Source organism: Gymnoscopelus braueri, assembly GCF_963280865.1.
Source record: "Gymnoscopelus braueri genome assembly, chromosome: 17".
Taxonomy (NCBI): Eukaryota; Metazoa; Chordata; class Actinopteri; order Myctophiformes; family Myctophidae; genus Gymnoscopelus; species Gymnoscopelus braueri.
The window spans coordinates 17346326-17366999 of record NC_137617.1 but is presented as its reverse complement, the minus strand read 5'-3'; the positions used below and the strand labels follow the sequence as shown (position 1 = coordinate 17366999).

General features: G+C 40.1%; 2 protein-coding genes across 3 annotated transcripts in view; one reads left to right on the top strand and one right to left on the bottom strand.

Moving 5' to 3' along the window:
* ipmkb (inositol polyphosphate multikinase b) overlaps positions 1-8414 on the top strand; it is a 28399-nt gene extending 19985 nt beyond the window's left edge. For both annotated transcript variants that reach the window (XM_080454557.1, XM_080454556.1), the window contains one exon: positions 445-8414. In XM_080454557.1, the coding sequence (XP_080310683.1) occupies positions 445-1280 (836 nt within the window). In that variant the 3' untranslated portion in view covers positions 1281-8414. The remainder of the gene's footprint in view (positions 1-444) is intronic.
* A 3155-nt stretch (positions 8415-11569) lies between these two features.
* naglu (N-acetylglucosaminidase, alpha) lies at positions 11570-20421 on the bottom strand. Its single transcript, XM_080454555.1, has 6 exons — positions 19911-20421; positions 17709-17856; positions 15119-15265; positions 14859-14944; positions 14128-14384; positions 11570-13757 (listed from the first exon to the last, which is right to left on the bottom strand). Exons 1-6 carry the CDS (start codon positions 20327-20329, stop codon positions 12475-12477), a joined length of 2340 nt encoding a protein of 779 aa, XP_080310681.1. The 5' UTR covers positions 20330-20421; the 3' UTR covers positions 11570-12474.
* Positions 20422-20674: the final 253 nt, after the last annotated feature.

Sequence of the window (20674 nt, the reverse complement as noted above, 5' to 3'; positions counted from 1 at the left end):
GCACTTTCCACTGGTGCTGAGTCACATCATTTGATTTGTTACCACAATAACATTTGAGCAAGTTCTTGTGTCTGTAGTGAATTATTAATTTACAACACCTGTTCACAGGAGGCTCTTAAAACGATAGGATAGGAAATAAAATCCATATGGGCTGGGCTTCCTTGGAAGTGTGACACTTTAATAAAGAAAATCAATCAATCATGCAGATAAGCAAACAGTGCAATATCAATAAATAGAAAACATATTTAAAATGGCGGGGCATAAGAAAGAAAAGAATATGGAAGAAAGAAAGAAGATAAAGTTTCTCCCTTTCTCTCCTCAACCTTCCACCCCTCCCTAACTCCTCTACTCCTCCCTCCCTTGCTTGCTCCTCGCTCCCTACCCTCCTATTTCTCTCTCGATTCATCCTGTTCTCCACTCCCTTCACTTCCTCTCCTCCACCAGGACTCTCCAAGTTCTTCCACAACGGCGCCGGTCTGCGTAAGGACGCTGTGTTGGCCAGCATCCGCAGGGTGCGGCACATCCTCCGCTGGTTCGAGTCCCAGCGTCAGCTGGTCTTCTACGCCAGCTCCCTGCTCTTCGTCTACGAGGGCTTCTCCTCCTCCCCCACCTCCTCCTCTTCCACCTCTCCCTCCTCTTCGTCTCCTCCGTCTTCCCTCCCCAGCACCCCCTTGATCAGCCCGCCTACGGAGAACCCCGCCTCGCCGGAGGCGGACGACGATGACGGCGGGAAGGGGAGGCGGGAGGAGGACGACGCGGAAGTGGCCGAGTACAACAACAACAACATCCGGGTCGCCGTGCCCCTGGACTACAGCCTGGCCACCATGTACGCCAACCACAGGAAAGGCGGGCATCATCACTACTGTGCCAAGGGGCAGTTCCATGGCAACGGAGACGCCACGACGACGCCGGGTCCGGTGACGAACGCGGTCGTCATCGTGGCGTCGAGCGAGGAAGACAATTCGCCGTGGAAACACATGGCCGGGAGGCGGCCGCAGCCCAACGGAAACGGCATCCGATCGCAACTGGAAAGCGAGGAGGAGGAGGAAGAGCTGGAGGGACGGTGCGAGGGCGAAGGGGAGACGGAGAGGCGAGCGGCGAGGAGGGACACGAGCAAACAAAAGAGAGACGGAGGGAACGGGGGAGAGGAGGAGGAGGTGGAGGTCCGGATGATAGACTTTGCACACGTGTTCTCGAGCGACAGCCATGACCACGGCTACATCTACGGCCTGAAACACCTGCTGGCAGTGCTGGAGCAGATTCTGCACGAGTCCTCCTAGGTGTCTCTCCCTCAAAGACTCCGTGTTCCTTCTTGCTCTCCTCCTGCTCTCGTCTGCCGTTGCCTCCTCTCTCCTCTGGCCACGATGGTTCTGCACGAGACTTGAGTATCTCAAATACTGTCTCTCCTCGTTCATGTTCCCATAGACTCTTCTTTGCCCTCCCTCTCCTCGCCCTGTTTCCCCGTCTTTGATGTCTTTTCTTTTTGGAACAGCAAAGGACAGTTTTGTTTAAATTCGTCTCAAAACCCCTCTGAGCAGAAAGAGGAATGAAGGAAATGGAAAAGAAAAGAAAAGATATCTACCATAACCTCATCTATTCATTTGATGGTCTATCAATGGTGTGTTTCAGTCAGAATGTGTGTGTGATTGCGTGTGTGTGTGTGTGTGTGTGTGTGTGTGTGTGTGTGTGTGTGTGTGTGTGTGTGTGTGTGTGTGTGTGTGTGTGTGTGTGTGTGTGTGTGTGTGTGTGTGTGTGTGTGTGTGTGTGTGTATGTGTGAGAGACCACTTTGAGACCAGAGTGGAGGTAATATGAGTTGGCTAGTCTCTTTTCTTTGTGATCTGCAGCAGTATATGCACTAATCATACCCATGAAGGCATTACAGCCATTCACTTCAAACAGAACACGTCCTCGACTGCTGGTTTACACATGCTCACACTACTGTAGGACTGGGGTCTGGATGCAGCATTAAAGGTCCATTCCGTAAAATAGATTGATTCGAAATTGAGACTGATGTCCGTCAGCTAATGGGAAGACTTTGATTCTCATTTACTTTTCACCAATTAGTTGCAACATTCTCCTGTTAAAAAATGTTTCTGATCATTAGACACTGAATTTGACCTACACTCACAACCGACCACTATGGTGCACTGCAGGTTGTTTAGAAAGTTACTAACAGTTAGAGATGGCATAGTTAATCTTTGGAGTGTACTTTCAAGTTTTAATTTTTTACATTACACTCTTGTTGAGGTTTTATGGTTGTTGTTTTTTTTATCACAGTTGAGTGTGCAGATAAGGGTTCAGTGCCTTACTCCAGGACACGAGGCACCTTGATGACTATGACACTCCAGTTATGGCTATGGTGTGTTTTTTCTAATGAGTGGGCCACCACAGCAACAAAAAAAAAGTGTAAGTGAGAGGCTGGAGAAATAAAAAATTAAAATAATTAAGAAATAGAAGTACACAATAAGCTCCGATGAAATGCATCCACACCTCTAATATTCTACAGTAAATCAGCTTTGACATTCTGCTGTTAAGGGTAATTCAGACCGCTGCGATTGTTCTCCACAACTGTCTGCTTTAATTTATACTCTGTCATACTAACAGTGTCACGTGCCGCGCACAACACTGTCATACGACAAAATATAAATCAGGCTTAAACGCAGTTTCATCTCGTTGCAAATCTTTGGTTTGAACTAGGCTTACAAATTGACTGCTATGATGACCGGTCAAAAAGAACATTGCCTCACTTTTTGGGGTCAATAAACAGTTTGGTGAGCATTCAAACCACCTTGTCAGAGGAAAGTTCTGTTTTAAGTTGGGTCATTGTTTCTTCATAACTCTTTAAATTTGTTCTGTTTTTGTTGTTTTGAACCACTACAGGTATCTAACTCAGGTAAATTTACTATAATCAAAACATCTTAGTTGTTAATATTAGTTATCATTATCATTGTTATTATTCCTAACAAACCAATCCTCATCCAACCCGGTTGCTCACAGTTCTGTGTTTTGTACAATTTACGAAATGTTAATGATTCATTTTAAAATCTTTATCCCCCCCCCCCATAGAATAATTTTCCTGACCTCTTGTCCGCATTGATTCCAGGAATGGTTGCTGGTGTTTTACCACAGCTGTTTAATCATTTATGTATATTCTTAGCTGCCAAATTGCCTGCCCTTTGAGATTTGACTTTTTTTCTTAATCCGAATAAGGCATAATCACCCTACTCCCAGCTTGACATATAAGTTATGTTGCTGCTGTCATGTGAAAATTCAAATGATTCGTTTTTTACTTTAATTGATACTGTAGGTCAGGGGTCTTCAGCAGGGGTCCCGGGGCCCCTAGGGGGTCCTCAGAGTTACTACAGGGGGTCGCCAAATCTTTGTGTGATGGGAACTTGAACCCTAGCCTCTATATTCTGTGGAACATTAGCTAACATGAGCTTGTAGATCGGCCATTTTCGGCAAAGAGATTTGGTCTAGAGGGAAAAAGGAGCAAACCAAGTACAGAGCCAAAGGTCAGTTTTACTAAGTATTGAGGGTTTTAAGTGGTTAAATGTCTGAAATGAACAAAAGAAAAACCATAAAGTTACACAGCACTGATGATAGTCTATGAAGCTATCGATGAAATCTATTAAAAAGTTTAATGTGCAACACATTTTTTTACAATATGTAGTAGGGGGTCCCTGCTTCGTCTCTCTCTCAGCTAAGGGGTCCATGGCCTGAAAAACGTTGAAGACCCCTGCTGTAGGTTAAATTGGTCCTGAGAGCTGCTTTTGTGACAAAAATCTAACAAACGTACCAGAAAAAAGAGATAGAATGCTTGAGAGATGAGGAAAGGAGGACATGTACATGATTGACTGAATGTTATTTTAGTTCTTTATCGCTTGGGTCAAATCTGCAGAATGCCAAAGTATTGACTATATGTAAAGCAAAAGTGTGCATTTGTCATTATGCAACATATATACAAACATTGTATTAGCAATTTTGTAATTTGTCACTTGCTGAACGATTCATTTGAATGGTTCTTTAGACTGAACAAAAGGCAGTTTTCTCCCTTACCTCAGACAAAATTATATTTTGATGGTTTCAGAATTGGCAGAATAGAACACCAGTGATGACTGAACTAGTGATAAAAATGTGTTGAGAAATGCACAGGTGAACTTTGAACTTCGCAAAGTCTAATCATGAAAAGGTGCGTGTTCATAAAACTGCAAAATTACCCTGTGATTAATTTAGAATTAATTGTGTTCACTTTGCTTTCCCATAACCACTTAAGCCCTACGATGAATAGAGAAAATAGTCCACTTTTAACGTGTTATCTTTGAGCGTTCACTGCCCAGGCTGGTCACAAACCTTGAATTTATTTTGATACAATATGCACATATATCCTCTTCCTCTTATGCAGCTTGTAACATCAGTACAATTAACAATCTGAGAATATTTTGATTTTTTTTAATTAATCAGTTACATGTATGGTTTTAATCTAATCTTAACCAAAGGACACAAATATATGTTTTTTCGCTGACTTACTCGAATTAATAAACTTGATTATTTGCTAGGCATTGGAATCATCGAGGTGAAGTGTTTACAATGTTTAGAGAAGAAATTATTTTTTTGCCCTATTTTCTATCACTGCCTTATTTCTGTCGAAGATGTCTCCATGTTATCCATGTTTTGAATAATTATTGAACATTTTGGCAGCTTTGTAAATCTGTACTCATAGAAACCTTCACCCTGTGTTTTATCATATCAATACAGGGCATTGTTGAGTTCAACAGTTGGTTGAACAAACAATCTGCATACATTATACACAGCCTATATACATTTTATGTTATTTGAAATTAGGCTATGATATTAAGACATTTGGTATTGATGTAGGTGGGCAGTTATACAAGTATGACTTATCATATTTCTGTGACAGGCCCAATGGCAAATGTGATACTGAGCAATGTGGTGTTCTGCCATTTTCACACCTAAAGAAAGGTTTAAATCTTTCAAATGTAGCGATAGCAGCAGTACAATGCCAGTATCAGTGCATCCCCAACATCAATGCAAACGAAGATCAAGAGTTTGAATATTACAGTCTGATTGTAAGTTTCTATAATTAATGATTATATATCTTGTTTACAACTCAACTCATTTTCAAAACCAAACATGTCTTCGTAGCTCTTCTCATGGCCAGATATTTGGTAACCTATACATGTACTAAGGCCAGGACTTTACCTTTGTTTGCTGGACTTTTTTGTTTTGTTTTTGATCTGTAATGCACTGAAAGACTAATGGAATAACCAATATGTAATATCTGTTTTGTTTTGCGTTTCTGTGAATGGAATAACTAACCAACCAGTCACTACCCCTTTGTGGAGACCAAGAAGGGAAATGTTGGGAGGGATATTGGTAAACAAAGTCAGTTGAATACATTCTGTGATATAATGGGAATAATATGAAAGAACAAATTTGAGCGAAGTACGGAAACAATTTGAAACATTTACCCATCTGATATTTAGGAATGGTTAACGTGGAAATCGATTGACGCTACCATAGCCACCAACATTTTTCTTCTAGGCTGACTATTCCTCTCTTTATCCACAAAAGTGTCTTTATGTAATGTCTGAATTGAAATATTAAGCATAATTGCCACAATCCGTTATTTGTGAAGCATAATCTCATTGACCAGGTGTATCAGTTAAGTATAGGTATGCTTGTTTCCATAATTATTGTTTTTACACAATGCCATTATGAAATGAAATAATACTGCACTCCTGCTAGAAGGTTTGTGTGATTGCTTATCATCTCTATTGACAGCAGCTAGGCAAATGTGAAGTCCACAAAATGTTCTTGAGAAATTGTCTGTTGGCCTTGCTGTGCAAACCAAACTAACAAGACCCTACTAGTCCTGTTTTGCTGTGGAAACAAATTATGTAAATTCTGAATGTGGTTTTTAAAGAGAGCCTGAATTTAGACTGGATTTAATGCAGTATATTTGACAAATGAGTCTAAAGTAGAACTGAGAATATCATCTGTGTACATAAGGAGGATAACTCAAAAACTCAAACATTCTCTGCTAAAAGAAACGTTACTTATTTTTGCAAGAATAAAACTTAAACGTGTTCATGAACAAACTAGGTGTTTGCTGGAAGCATATAAAGTTTTAATTTACATTTCAAGTTGATACGGAGTCGGTGAACTACCATTTCAACAAATACTGTATATCTGCCTTCTTGAAGTACATATATTGCATATAACACCATGGGAGTAGCTTTAGCCAGGATGCTCTCATTAATCTCCTTTTCTTACGGGGAACATTGTGGAAGTCCATTTCCACCAATGTGACTGTAAGTCGGCATAATAATAAAGTTAAGAAACCTCAAAACAATGCGAAACTCAAAAAAAGTTAGTATATCAAAATAATGTCTTAAGTATCTCAAATAATGAGAAACTCAAAATAATGAGAATCTTTATTAACACATTTTAGTATATTTGAGATAGTTTCTCATTATTTTTAGACACCAAGTCATTCATTTGAGATTATTTTAAGATACTAACTCATTATTTTGAGATACTATCCCATTATTTTTGGAAACACATTTTTAGATAATTTTTTTAGATATCCTACTCATTATTTTGAGACAAACTCATTATTGCAAGATAAGCATTGTCATTATTTAGAGATACTAAGTCATTATTTTTTAGAAGGTTTCTAATTGATTTACAGAACCCCCTTTTCTCATAATTTAGAAATAGATATTCATGACTTTCCTGATTGGAAATGGAATATGTTACAAGCTGCTGTAGCTCATTGCCTTACAAGACACTATAGACTTCACACATTACAAAGTCTTGCTAAAAAACAAACATACATTTAAAAATGACAAGCTGTTTCTATACATTAGGATTCAGGTATTGGAAAGCTGGTATTAAAAAAAGGCAGCTCCACTCAGAAGACACAAGGGTGAACTACTAAGTAAAAGGAATAGATTCATTTTACTGTATCTTCAGTGACATTTAATCATAAAATGTGATAATGGAAAGAATGTGAAAGTCATAGCCGAAAACTTAATTTTATGCTTTGGCGACGTATCTTCAACTAGACGCCTTGATGTATGTCATTTTTGTGGTCACTTTTTTGCTGAAGTATAAATTAAGCGTATCAATCCAAATAGCTAATAAGCTGCTGTTCTGAGAGGCTACACCATTATTTGTTTTGTTTTGTTTCACTGACGTCTCAGGCTTCTACTGGACATATAAACACACACACACACACACACACACACACACACACACACACACACACACACACACACACACATTGCAAACAAAAATGCTGGAGTGAAAATACCACTTAACAGAAGGTATTTTTGAACACCCTGACTTTGGAGTTTGGGTAAAGGGGGTTACCTCTGGTGCTCAGCTATAGTACAGTCTACTGGACATATAAACACACACAAACACACACACACACACACACACACACACACACACACACACACACACACACACACACACACACACACACACACACACACACACACACACACACGTTCAGATTTAAAGAGGGTTGATGATGATTGCCCCCAATACATTCTCCTTTAAATCTGTAGTTAAAATTAAAATTACACAAATTACGGATACAACTCAATATTTTAATTGTACATTCATGACATCTCCAATTTCCCTGTGTATATAATATAAATATATATGAAGAGTTAATTTCCTAAATATACTTTTGTGGGCAAAGAAGTTGAACCTGAAGTTCATCATTCAATATTTCTAAAATGTACAGGATCCAGTCTATTAAAGCTATTATCATATGGGACCTCAATTACACACTGTCCCAGTTTGTAATTAACCACTTTAACCATGGTCCCAATTTTGGGCATGTCATTCTAGGCATAATTAAGATTAAGATTTTTCTAAAATAGCTGATCTAAGCTCACACGACACGTTGTGGGCTTGTAAATAATTTCAAAAATAGTTGTGGTTAAGTGATTAAGGTCTATTACCAAAATCTGGTCCAGTACCAACATTTGTTTCAATTTTGTACTATCAATCATTTTACAATGTGAGTGGGTGTCAAATGGTGGATATACTGTATCATTTTGAAACAAAACTCTATACAGTGTGATTTTGCCCATTCAGGAACTACAGGGTAAATACTATGTAATTCTAAATATTGACACTCTTGAAAAATAAAACAAAGGTGTGTTGATATGAAGCACATCTGGATGCGTTAAGACATCCTGTGTTATTTTTTAGAGTATATGTCTCATATTGTCAAGAATGGAACCTTCTAATGTTAACGTTTTTTGTAAATTACATATATGAACTGTACAATATGTAGAAGATTCAATAACAGGCTGTATATTTGGCAGATGAATAACTATTACTAATAAAATATATTCCCAATAACTGATCCCCTTGTGTGTGTTATTATTATTATTATTATTTATCAAATTGAATTTCTGTTGTTAGACAGGATAGTGTGAGGGCTGCAACACGATCTCATTAGCAAAAGTACAATGGAGAAGTAGGAGCTACAGTAAGAGCCCAATATATTGACAATAAACATAACATTTGAATTGTTTTTACCATGAAAGATACATGTCGTGAACATATTTTATTTACATGGAGTAGTTTAATAGTTGTACAGTAATTGTCACGTCATCTTTCAGCAAAAAACGAAAAACAAATGACAAAGAAACCCATAAACTTGATTCACAATTTTTTTATTCCACCTTACTGTGGACATGCATGCTTAAAATAATTTGTAGTTTTGGAAATATTTAACTTTAAGCGCCCAATGCATTGTCAATGGCAATGGACATTTAAAGGGAAACAAGTACAAACTTTGGCAGGCTACTAGTCCTATACATACGTACACCTAGAACCCCCATTCATACTTTAAAATGTTCATCTTACTGTGGACATGTTTGCCTGAAAATGTATCTTTGAAATGTTTCATAGTTTTAGAAATATACTCCTTTAAAAGTTTAGAAATGTATAATGGAGGTCAATGGAGGATTTTGGCACCTAAAAATAAACTTTAAAAAAAAATCACCTAGAAACTCCATTCACACTTTTTATAATTCAGCTTACTGTGGACACACATGCTTGAAACTTTTACTTTGAAATGTTTTGTAGTTTTTTAGATGTATAACTTTTAAAACGTATATCTGAAAACTTTGGCACCTCGCTGTTCCTTCATACTTTAACCTATAAACTTGATTCACAATTTTAAAATTCCACCTTACTGTGGACATGCATGCTTGAGATTTTTTACTTTGAAATAATTTGTTGTTTTGGAAATATTTAACTTTAAGCGCCCAATGCATTGTCAATGGCAATGGACATTTAAAGAAGAAAAAAGTTAGTAGACCCGTGGGAGCCGGATTGCTAAGTTGCTGAGTTCCCTGTGCTAGGATTCGATCCCATGACCTTGTGGTCTGAAGTAAAGAGCTCTTCCGACTGAGCTACCCAAGCACAATGTCAAGCTTTGTACATTGACATTGCATGAACGTGAGGAGTCATTCCCCCAAATGAATTAAAGGCATTTGGCCTTTAATTTACAAGTGGGCTTATTGTCAGCAACAGCCAAGAACACAGGAGGACCTCAGACACTCAAAATTGTCTCTTAGTACCGTTGAGGTGTTCTTTAGTATCTTAACCTTCAGTTAGCCTTTGTCTTTCATGCCTGGGTAGCTCAATTGGTAGAGCTTTGCCCTAAGATCACAATGTCATGGGTTCGATCCCGGGCATTGAGAGTTTGAGCTGTAAACCATCACTCAGTCTTTCTCAACTGACGACTTTTTGAACTAGTGTTCTTTTGTATGGTAGCCTTCAGTTAGTAAAGTTGAACTACTCCAGCATAGAGCTACAGGAGCGATGGGATTTGAACATGGAATCTCTGTGTTCAGAGTCTGGTCATTAGACCACTAGACCATCACCCTTAGCATGTGTCTTTTAGTATTGTTGAAGTCTTCATTTGTATGTTAGCCTTCAATTAGTAAAGGTGAAATACTCCAGCATTTAAAGCTGCATTATGTAACTTTCCTGTTCTACCCCAGATTTGTCTTTCATTGCTTTTGAGTTGTTCTTAAATGCTGAGACATTGTGTCTCTATGGTACTTACTGGTAATTGTGTCAACAGTATTTGGTACTGGTCTTGTGTCTATATATAGGGTACTGGTCATTATGTCTATATGGTACTGGTCATTGTGTCTATATGGTACTGGTCATTGTGTCTATATGGTACTGGTCATTGTGTCTATTGGTTCCTGCTTTTACTTCATGGTGTTAAATTAAATTAGATAATTTAATAATATTGGGGTAATCGTAGAAAATGTTTTTAAATCGCTTATTTTGGCTTGCTAAAATGTAATAGTTTGTCTTTTAAAATATAAATCCATTGAAGCCTAGTCTGTATATAAGTATAGATTTCTTAAGTCTCCACCAGACATCCTTTTAAAGCAACAGACCGTCTTGTTCATAATTTATGGTATGTTCTGACAATTTGAATACTGTAGACACAAGACGCCACTTCATGTTGTCCAGGTACCACCTGACATCTGTTACACGAGGACAGCTTGTGACTAAAACATGATCACCCTGTTATGTTCTTTGTTCAGAGAGCTACGTGACCACTGTCCTGTGTGTGATCATGTGCTCATCAAATAATCCTGGAGCAATCAGGATATTGGCGCAATGTTTATTGCAAGAGCTCAAGGGAGAAGTAGGTGTCCCACATTACAATTCACCTTACTTCTGCCGTAAGCTCAAGCAATACACATCTCACTTAAAAATACTCCGATGTCTCAAGACCCTGTTCACCTCAACATCCTGAGTGCTCAAATTTGAAATGATGTGGTGTTATTTGTACCGTGAAGCAGTTTCCAAAGTATATTTACATGTAGTGTAAATGTATGTCCAGCTAAAAAGGAGTAGCATAGTAATTATGTATAGGCCCCAAGTGCATTTGTTTAAAACCCAAGCGTACTGTCAGCAAAAATAGCAATCTACAAGCTCAGCTTGTAGATCGTCTATATTCGGTGAAGAGATTTGGGGTAGAGGTAGAGCCGGATCAACGGTAGGCCAGGGTAGGCTCAAGCCTTACCGGAATGAACCTGGGCCTTCCCAGATGTACAGCTGACCTTGAACTTCAGATTGAGTTTTCAGCCGGGCAGCTGTGTGTTTGATATCGCTCCCCTTGATCAACTCAGGCCGACAGACATAATGCACACATCGTAGAGGGAAAAAAGGAGCGGACCATGTATAGACCTCTGTGGGGAACCACGGTCAACTAAGCATAGGGTTTAAGTAGAGGTTTTAAATAGTTTCCATACTTTTTCGTGTGAAACACAATATGTGTTATAGATTGATTGGTCACCACCACTCAGTTCTTAGCAAGGGGTGTCTGATTAGCCTACAGTAGGCGTCTCTGAAGGTACTCCGCTGTATTCTCTAGCATGGAGAAAGTATTAGATTCTTGGCTTATATTATACATGTAGTATTCAGACTTGTATCACTTCCCTGAGGTTACAAATAACAAGAACAGTTTGTACATTTTTATATTATTAGTTTTATTATCAAAATACAAAAATAACATTTCCCACATATTCTATAATTGTTGTACATGATTCTACAAGTAGAGAACAATATGAAGGCACTCTATGTTTGAGCGGCAAAACTTTGTGCAATATGAAAATCTAAATGTGCTGTCCATAAAGAAAACATGATATGAAAACAATTATTGTCATGATTACTATTTAAATAATGTTCTCTGTGTGTGTTAAAACATTCAGATTTGTACCTGCATTTAAATTCCAAAGTAATATTAAGTAAGATTTGAAAAACACCATTAAAAATATTCCTCAGAAGAAACATTTTCAGTTGAGTTTGAACCAGGAAACTGAGGAGATGGCAGAGCAAATTGTTTAAAATACAGAATAATTTCGAACCAGCAAAATTTTAAACCAGCAACATTTTTAACATCATTTCACTCATCCCTTTTGTAATTGTTTTTGATTGAGCTGTTGATTTAACTGAATATTTTATATTTACAAATAATTTGATCTAAAACAAACAAAAATAAAAAAACACCATTATTACAATATGTATATTGCCCACTATGGCTACTAATGAGCCTCAAGTGGTGTCTTTCCACTCACTATAGCCTTTCAAGTAGACGTGTTGGCTCTCACAATTTTCAAATGCTTCCGCTTAACAGTCCGCACTTCGGAAGCTCTGAAAACGAGTAGAAAATAAAGGCAATGCCACATCATTTCTCCACTTCCATTTTGCCTTTATAGTTGCGTAAATAACTCCCAATAGAAACCAAAGTAGTCTATCTAGCTAGTTGCCTTAGCAGAAAGGGTCATTCTAAAATATATTTGAACGATATTACAAAATATTTCTTTTATGAACACAGCATTGTGATTGGTCAAATGTCCTTCCTGTAAAGAGCAGACGACAGCTTCTCAACATTTACGGGGCGGAAATACAAACTCTCTGTAGCAGTCAGAGATTGTGGGAGAGATAGTCTGTCTGGATAGTCTGTGACTACTCTTCACAGCTTGTGGGTAGTACTTCAGGAAGATCCTGTGGGCAATCTCGTAAGTGTCTCCGAGAGGTTTGGTGGGGTACTTTCTGCCATTGTAGACGAAGCCCTTCTCTATCTGAAATACGGCCTGGTTAAATGCATCTTGATTAAATTTGTGTCCCCTGTCCAGGCATTCCACCAAGGTGTTGACAAACATGCTCCAGCGCTGAGCATAGTAGTCTCCCATCAGGCCTCCCCACTCTTTACTGGCGTAGTCCAGGATCTCACCACCCGGACCCCATAAAGTGACCTGGTTCCTGGCGTTCATCTCGTAGAGCTGAGCCTCCTTCTCATCCAGCCCTAAGGAACGTGCCCGCTCAATCCACACCCCCAACAGGAAGTTGCGGTCGCTCGACAGCAAACGGTCAAGCTCAGGCAAGAGGTCATAGACCAACACGCCACCGGCAGTCAGCAGCTCGGGCAATTTCTGTAAATGGAAGGCCTCCGCAATATCCAGGTAAAACAAGGTTGTAAGATCCTGCAGGACTTGCCGTGTCACATCTACAAGGTCATAACGGAAGGTTTCCTTGGACATGAGAGATGGAGCCTCATCCACAAGGAGCTTCCAGGCTTTGAACAATTCACCTGGGTCATACCAGACGCCAACGTTCAGGCGGAAGGACGGTCGTTTCACTAGTGGACTGTGGTTGTGATTCCTGTAATGTGGCACAGTGCAGTTGTAGACACTGGCAAACAGAAGCCTCCACGCAGCAGCCAAGTTCTCATTTGTGCTACCATAACGTCGGAAAGCATACAGTGACGCCCACTTGGCCAAGTTGACGGGTTCCTTGCGCCAGGCAAGTTCGGTCATCAGCTCGTACACCACGGGGTTCTGCTCAATACCCTCGGGCGTCAGGCCTATGCCCACCATGGTAGAGTTGGGGAAGTCAAGTGCTTTGAACGGCCCCGAGTTGATGCTCTCCACTGTGCCATACAAACCACTGTTGCCTCCAAAGTTGTGCAGCATACACCAGATGAAGGGCTGTCCGTAGAAGGACTCGGTGTAGGAGAAGATTGGCTCCGTCTCCGAAAACAAGTCCAGCACGATCATACGGCCAATAGGCACTCCTTGCAAAAGGGCTTTAATCTGGGCCGGTTTCCAGAATGCGGAGGCACTAAAGAACAGCCAGCCCTGCATCAGCCACACTGCCTGCGGATCAACTAGGGACAAAAACAATGTGCATGTTAGAGAGAAGAAAGGCACAGTTTGAACATGCCTAGAAAACAGGAGTGGGGTTAAGAGGGGCCGTTTGTGTGAGGCAATAGGGCAGTGTGTCAACCCTGTGTTATGAAACTGGGGCAGTTATTGAACTTATGAACTCAAAGCTGTGGGGATCTTCTCATGGCATATTTACCGCTTGTAATACTAACCAAAAAACTTTACTGCTGTCAGACAGAATTAGAGACAGGCTGATTTATCAGCCAGACTGATATCAGTAATCTAAAAGGTCTAGCACTCTCCAAAGTCTGGATTGGCATCGGACCCAAAAATCTAGCATGGGTTGAAGTCTACACAGAAGTCTGTACTCACCTGTGGTCATGGCGGCAAAGACAGAACGACTGACTGCGGACAGGTACTCGGTGTCCGATGACGGAGGAATCATCTCGTTAAAGGTGTCTGTGTTGTAGATGTGATCCGTCCCAAACTGCTTCACCACCTGTGACAGATAGAGAGATCCGATCTGGAGGAAAAGGGGGTCACGGGGATCCAAGATGTAGGCACATGAGTAGCTGCAGTTGAAACCAGCCCACGGCCCCAGTCTGGTTACGTTCGCTTTTGGATGCAACCTGAAAAGCCAATACAGACACACGGTTTGAACCCATTTAGACCTGAGGCCGATTCTACAAATGGCTTCTAAATCAGTAGTTGTTTTTCTTATTCAAAATGGTTCAACATTTTTTCTATCAAGATTTTTCAAAAATGTTCAAGAATAGCAGATGTGCAAGCTCGCAGCCCGGCACAAAGTGACTCGCTTTGAGCTTGTATATCTGCTATTCTTGAATAGCCAACGCTAACATTTTAAATGACACAGACGCTTTCCCGGTGGACTATGAATTCCTCAGAAACTATATTAAATAGATTACTATAATAAATATGGGTTACGGCATTTAAATGTATTGAAACAAACAAGTTTGTGACATATACATATGTCATGATGTATATGACATATGCATAATATTTGGTTTAATTGTTGGCCAACGTGAAATGTAAAATAATCATCAGAAACAGGCAGTCTGTTTTAACAACAGTTTCATATTAACCTTAGAATGCCCTTGGGAATGTTTCCAGAGAATGCCGGCAGAACAGGGATCATTCCAAACGATCTCATTCTCTCCAAGATTTTAAACTGCAGAGACAGAGAAATGATTATTAAAAGATTAATTACAACATACATTTTGGAAATATTTGGCCAGTTGATTACCGTAAGTCAAGGTATCAAAATCAGAGATGATTTTGTATCATCCAAAGAAGATTATTCTATTTAAATGTTTTAAATAAACTGTATGAGATGATATAATACCTGGAGATACAGCTGCTTGACATGCCAGGATTGCGTTAGGGGTCCTCCATAATCGAACATGTTCCCCATGCGATTCCAGGCTAAGAAAGCAGGCCCAGAGAAGAACTCTTCAATCTCTGACTGGTTCAAACCAATAGCACGGTAAACCTAAAAAGGATGGACAGGACATCTATACTTAGTTTAATGTTTACATATTGCAGCATATCAGGCTTTAGATTTTGGACATGTCATTACAGCCACACATTTTTGAAAATAGCTGATTTAGAAGTTCACAACACATTACATTACAGTCATTACAGTCATTTAGCAGCCGCTTTTATCAATTACGATGCGAGGCATTGTGAGCTTGTAAATCAGCTATTTATTAACCACTGATAACAGTATAATTCTGTCTATAAACCTCATGAAGCCCTTCCTGGGTGAAATGTTGTTTGTTTAATATACTCTGTGTGTGGACATTACCTTTCTTTACTTTGAGATTTGTATCAAGAATTGTGGGGATGTGCATGTATATCCTACATCTCTACATCACAAAAGAGAACTACCTCTGACCATACACAAACTGCACACAAGCGCAAGGGAAATGGAGTGAAAGACGTTAAGATGAAGTGTGAAGTTAAACCAATGTTGTTTTTGTGGTGCACTTTTGTCAGCAAGGCATTTATAAAGATCGACATTTCCTTTTGGTCAAAGAACATAGACTGTCACCACTCTAATCGACATGGCCACAAGCAGACAGTTTATCAATCTGGGGAAGGGCTTAGCAAAAAAAAACCTACACAGATGAGTGAGTATCACCATATTTTTCACAAAACTGTATCGATCACCTAGCCCCTCATATCGATATGTATCAATGTTTCTGTTTATCTCTCATTCATGCAACTGTTGTAACCGTAGCCTGCAAAGATTCCTTTACAAAGTGAGAATACGGAGGTCACAAACAGATCACAACACTAATCCATGTAGCATTTAGAAAAACAATGCAAGAAGAAATGCATTGAGAACAACCAATTAGCCAATTACAATGCATCTGTCCCACCGGCTTATGGGATCTAAACATCACATGGCCATCCCTTTATGTTATGCTGCTTATATAAACAAACAAACAAACATATAAACAAAGCTTGTATAACAAAGTTGTTATTACAGATGACAAGCGGCAGAATGCTACAAAGCGTACCCTCAAAACATTTAAGAATATTTGGACACTAAGAACTGGCTAAATGTGTGGATTTAACGATAACAATAACAACTCGAAAAAGTGCTCCTCGGAGCACAAGTCTCCGCCAGGTCAGGTAGGTTATTATGGCCTCCTGGTGGCGCTATAATAGGCCAATGTGAAAAGGGTGCCATTTCTTCTTAGGCTTTTTACGGCAATCGGACACTGCATTCATGATTTGAGGCATTTTGTTAAAAAAATGTGGTTTGCTAAATTAGACCTGCTGGTGGCGCTATAACAGGTCAATGTGAAAAGGGTGGCATTTCTTCCTCGGCCTAGTGGGAATATGCGTGCAAAATTTCACGGAAGTCGCACGCTGCGTTCATGATTTGAGGATTTTTGTTGAAATAGGACCTATCCTGCAAACTTTGGAAGCCAATGTTAGCCAAATAGGATGGAATAGGAAATATTGGACAGATCCATCTTGACCACATGACTATGGAAATACTGTGGACCGATTTGTGTGATTTTTGGACAGAATTTAAAGGAGTAAGAGCAAAAAAAATGTTTTACAAAAGTCAGCCTCCTGGTGGCGCTCTAAAAAGCATATGTGAAAAATGCAGGGCAAAGGTTTTTCCTTGGCTTCTAGGGAGTGTGCGTGCAAAGTTTCACGCAGATCGGTGCAGTTATAGGTAAAAACGTGAATTGGCCTGTTATAGCGCCACCATGAGGCTGATTTGAAAAATTTCACGGAAATCCCATGCTGCGTTCATGATTTGAGGCATTTTGTTAAAAATGAACCAATCCTGCAAACTTTGGAAGACAATCTTAGGCAATCAGGATGGCATATGGAAAATCGGACAGATCCGTGTTGATCACATGACTATAGAGATACTGTTTACCGATTTGCGTGTTGTTTAGACAAAATCTGTAGGAGTAATATCCAAAAATGTGTTTTGCAAAAGTCGGCCTCATGGTGGCGCTATGACAGGCTGATCTGAAAAATGTGGGGCAGAGGTTCTGCTGTGGCATCCAGGGAGTGTGTGTGCGCAGTTTCACAGCGACCTGGCCAACGGTGGCGGAGATTAGCTGCTCACAGACAGAAGGACGGACGGACGGACGGACGGACACACGGAAGGACGGACGGACGGACAGGGGGCAAAACATACTCTCTCGCCATGCCTTTCGGCCTGGCGGAGACACAAATCAGGTACATCTGTTGGTGGAATTGTTTTCCTCCACTGGTGGGCTTCACTGACGCAGAGTACGAGTATTTTAGCTTAGTATCTCTGCCGCGTTCCAGGGCCACTGTCCAGCTCTGGGAACCCTGAATCATCACCATATGCATCAAATGTAAACATACAATAGTAACAAAGCCAAACTAGATGAATTAACTGTATCCATGCATGTATACCTCACTGGATGTCTTACCTCTTGCCACAGAGCCTCTTGACCAGTGAAAGCCAATGGCAGATTGATGCCATTGAGGGCCATCCAGTCGATCTCTCTCTCCCATCGTGGCCAGTCCCACCACACAAACGAATAGCTGACAGTGCATACATTCTGGTAATATCGGAATCTGGAAAATGGCACAAACATAATAGACTTAAGCCCAATTCTATATTTGCAGCACAACTGTATTTGTCAAGAAAAACTTGCTACATTGTTTTTCAGTTGATAAAAGTCACAGACCTAAAGAGATAAGAATGCAAAATGAAAAGACAAAAACTTGTATTTATGTTTTTATCTTGCTTGAAAAAGTGCAATGTTCAAAAACTGAAATTCACTAACATTTCACTTGCTTTTAAGAATCCACCATCAAAAATTTATTCTAATGTGAAGCTATAACTGTAAGTATGAGGACATGGCACTGAATGAAGTTGTTTATTACATGACAAACATTTAGCCTAACTAAAATAAATAGTGAAAAAACATGCAGACAGTAGAAAAGCTGACATAAGCATTTACCCAACCCATAACATGTTCCTCAACAGAGCCATGGGAAAAGCTGTTCCATGGTTGCATGCATTTTACAATATAACCACTGTGCACATGGCATAACTGAAGTGAGCTGATGCGAACCTAATGCACGACAGATAATTGAAGGGAAGGGTCCTTTAAAGGCCCTGTCATGGCAAGTGTTCACATAACAATCACAGTAAACAAGGAAATCTCATGTGTGACAACGATCCACATTTGTAACGCACCCATGGGTTTGGCTTTGTAATGTAATGCAGTGGAAGGGCCGGGGACACAATGATGTTTATACCACTGCACCCCAAATATGTGTCCACTAAATCAGGGGTTTTGACTGTGAACCAGGGACCACCACCCTGACTAAGAATCAACCTGGGGGACCACTGTTGTGTTGGGTGGGGATATGTGGGCTAAGTTTAGCTAAAGGTGGGTTGGGGTGGCCCTCGAAGATTGCTTGAAATATGCTAGTGGTCCAGAGCTCAAAAAAGGTTGAGAACCAATCTATTCCTCTCACTTTATACAACCTTCCATGTTAAAACTCATGTTAACTGATACTATACTGATTTGCCGATGTTAAAACACAAGCTTCAACCTGAATCAAAACAAATTACTTTGTAAGTAATACCTAAGATGGCTGCCATCGAATTAGCCTTGGACCAAGGCTACCTACCATAGAATGTGAACAAAGTTTTGTAAAGTATGCAAGTTCCTCTAAGGGTATAGGAGACAAGAAACACCTGTTTATCTTACGAGACAAAACATAACACAAAGGGGCTGAATGGTCTATGTCATGACATTTGGCCCACAGTATGTTCTGGCACTCATCCAGCATTCATATGGCTCCTATGGAATAATGTCCATAGTTGTTTTGAGAATATACATTCTAATTAGAATACAATGCAGAATATAGATCATATAAGCCGCTGACCTTTAGAACTCAGCTACAACTTTAACACAAGCTTGGATGGAAGTTGGAACAGGACTGAGATTGTTTGGACCGTTTCAAAAAGATTTCATTTAAATCAAGCCGATAACATACAGCCCCAGGCCTCACACTTTGCAACTGAGTGTACAAATAGTATGTTCTGAGTGTGTCGTTATGTTTATGCTGTATGCCACTTGATTGATGATGAACTTTAGACTTTAGATCACGTCAGGCATCTAGTCGCACGCGGCACGCCCCTGCAGCAACAATGTCAGTCATCAGTGGTGTAAAGCAACTAAGTACATTTACTCAAGTACAGTACAATTGAGGTATTTTTGCATGCATTTCCAATTGTCAATTATTTTACTTCTACTCCACTACATTTCAATACCAAATATTGTACTTTTACGCCATAACAAAACTTTAGTTACTAGTTACTTTGCAGATTGATTATTACAAAACATTAACCACTTACCATACAGTGAGCTTATCTGCTATTTCAAATGTTTTTTATACATTTGAAAACTTGAAATAGGACATTCTGCCTAATGAGTACTTTTACTTTTGGTACTTTAAGTACATTTTGATGCCAATACTTTTTTTTTTAATTTAGAATTCTGGACTTTTACTTGTAACAGTACTTCTACATTGCAGTATCGATACCTTTACTTAAGTAAATAAATGTGAGTACTTTTCCCACCACTGGTTGTGTGTGTGATCATCTAACTCACTTGTGCTGTGTGCTTATGCGCAGAACGCCGGTGATCTTGGGCAAAGGACGAGGAACATCCAGCTGATCACCAGACCAGGACACATGACAGTTGCAGAAGTACTTCAGGTAGTTGTAGATCCCAGATGCAACGGCCACCCCGGTGCTTCCCGTGGCGACGATCTTGTCGCTCCTAGCGGAGGATCGCAGCTCGCACACGTCCAGACTGTCATTGGACAGGGTTCTGTTGACAGAGACGATGAACTCTCGGTGTCTGTCCCCCAGCAAGCGCTTCAGGAGGTCCACCACGGCTCTCCTCTGGGTCTTGTCGCTGGCTTGCGGTCTCAAGTGATCCAGGGTTTGGAACGTCTTGCAATGAGCCGTGACGCTCAGGGCGAATAGAACCAATAAAACGATCCCATAACCTCTCCGGACTGACATTTTGATAGCCGTTGACTTTCAAGCGAGATGTTGCTGTCCCGACTTCATGATAAGTTTTAAGCTCGATTGCTGCAGAACCGCAGCCTTGTGTGCCAAACCAGGAAGCGTTTGCTCACCAAACAATCATTGAGCCAATGATAGGCTCCCTGAAACATGACTGTTATATCATGACCGTCATGGATGAACTTCAACATGGTTTTTGCACCTTTTCTATATTTGGCCCGTACATGTACATAAACGTTCAGATTCAAATATAAAGTGCGTACCCTATGGACACGGATGTTACAATACTGTACGGGTCTGCTAAAGTACCCGTATCTTCCGTTCTTGTTCAATAAAAAGCAT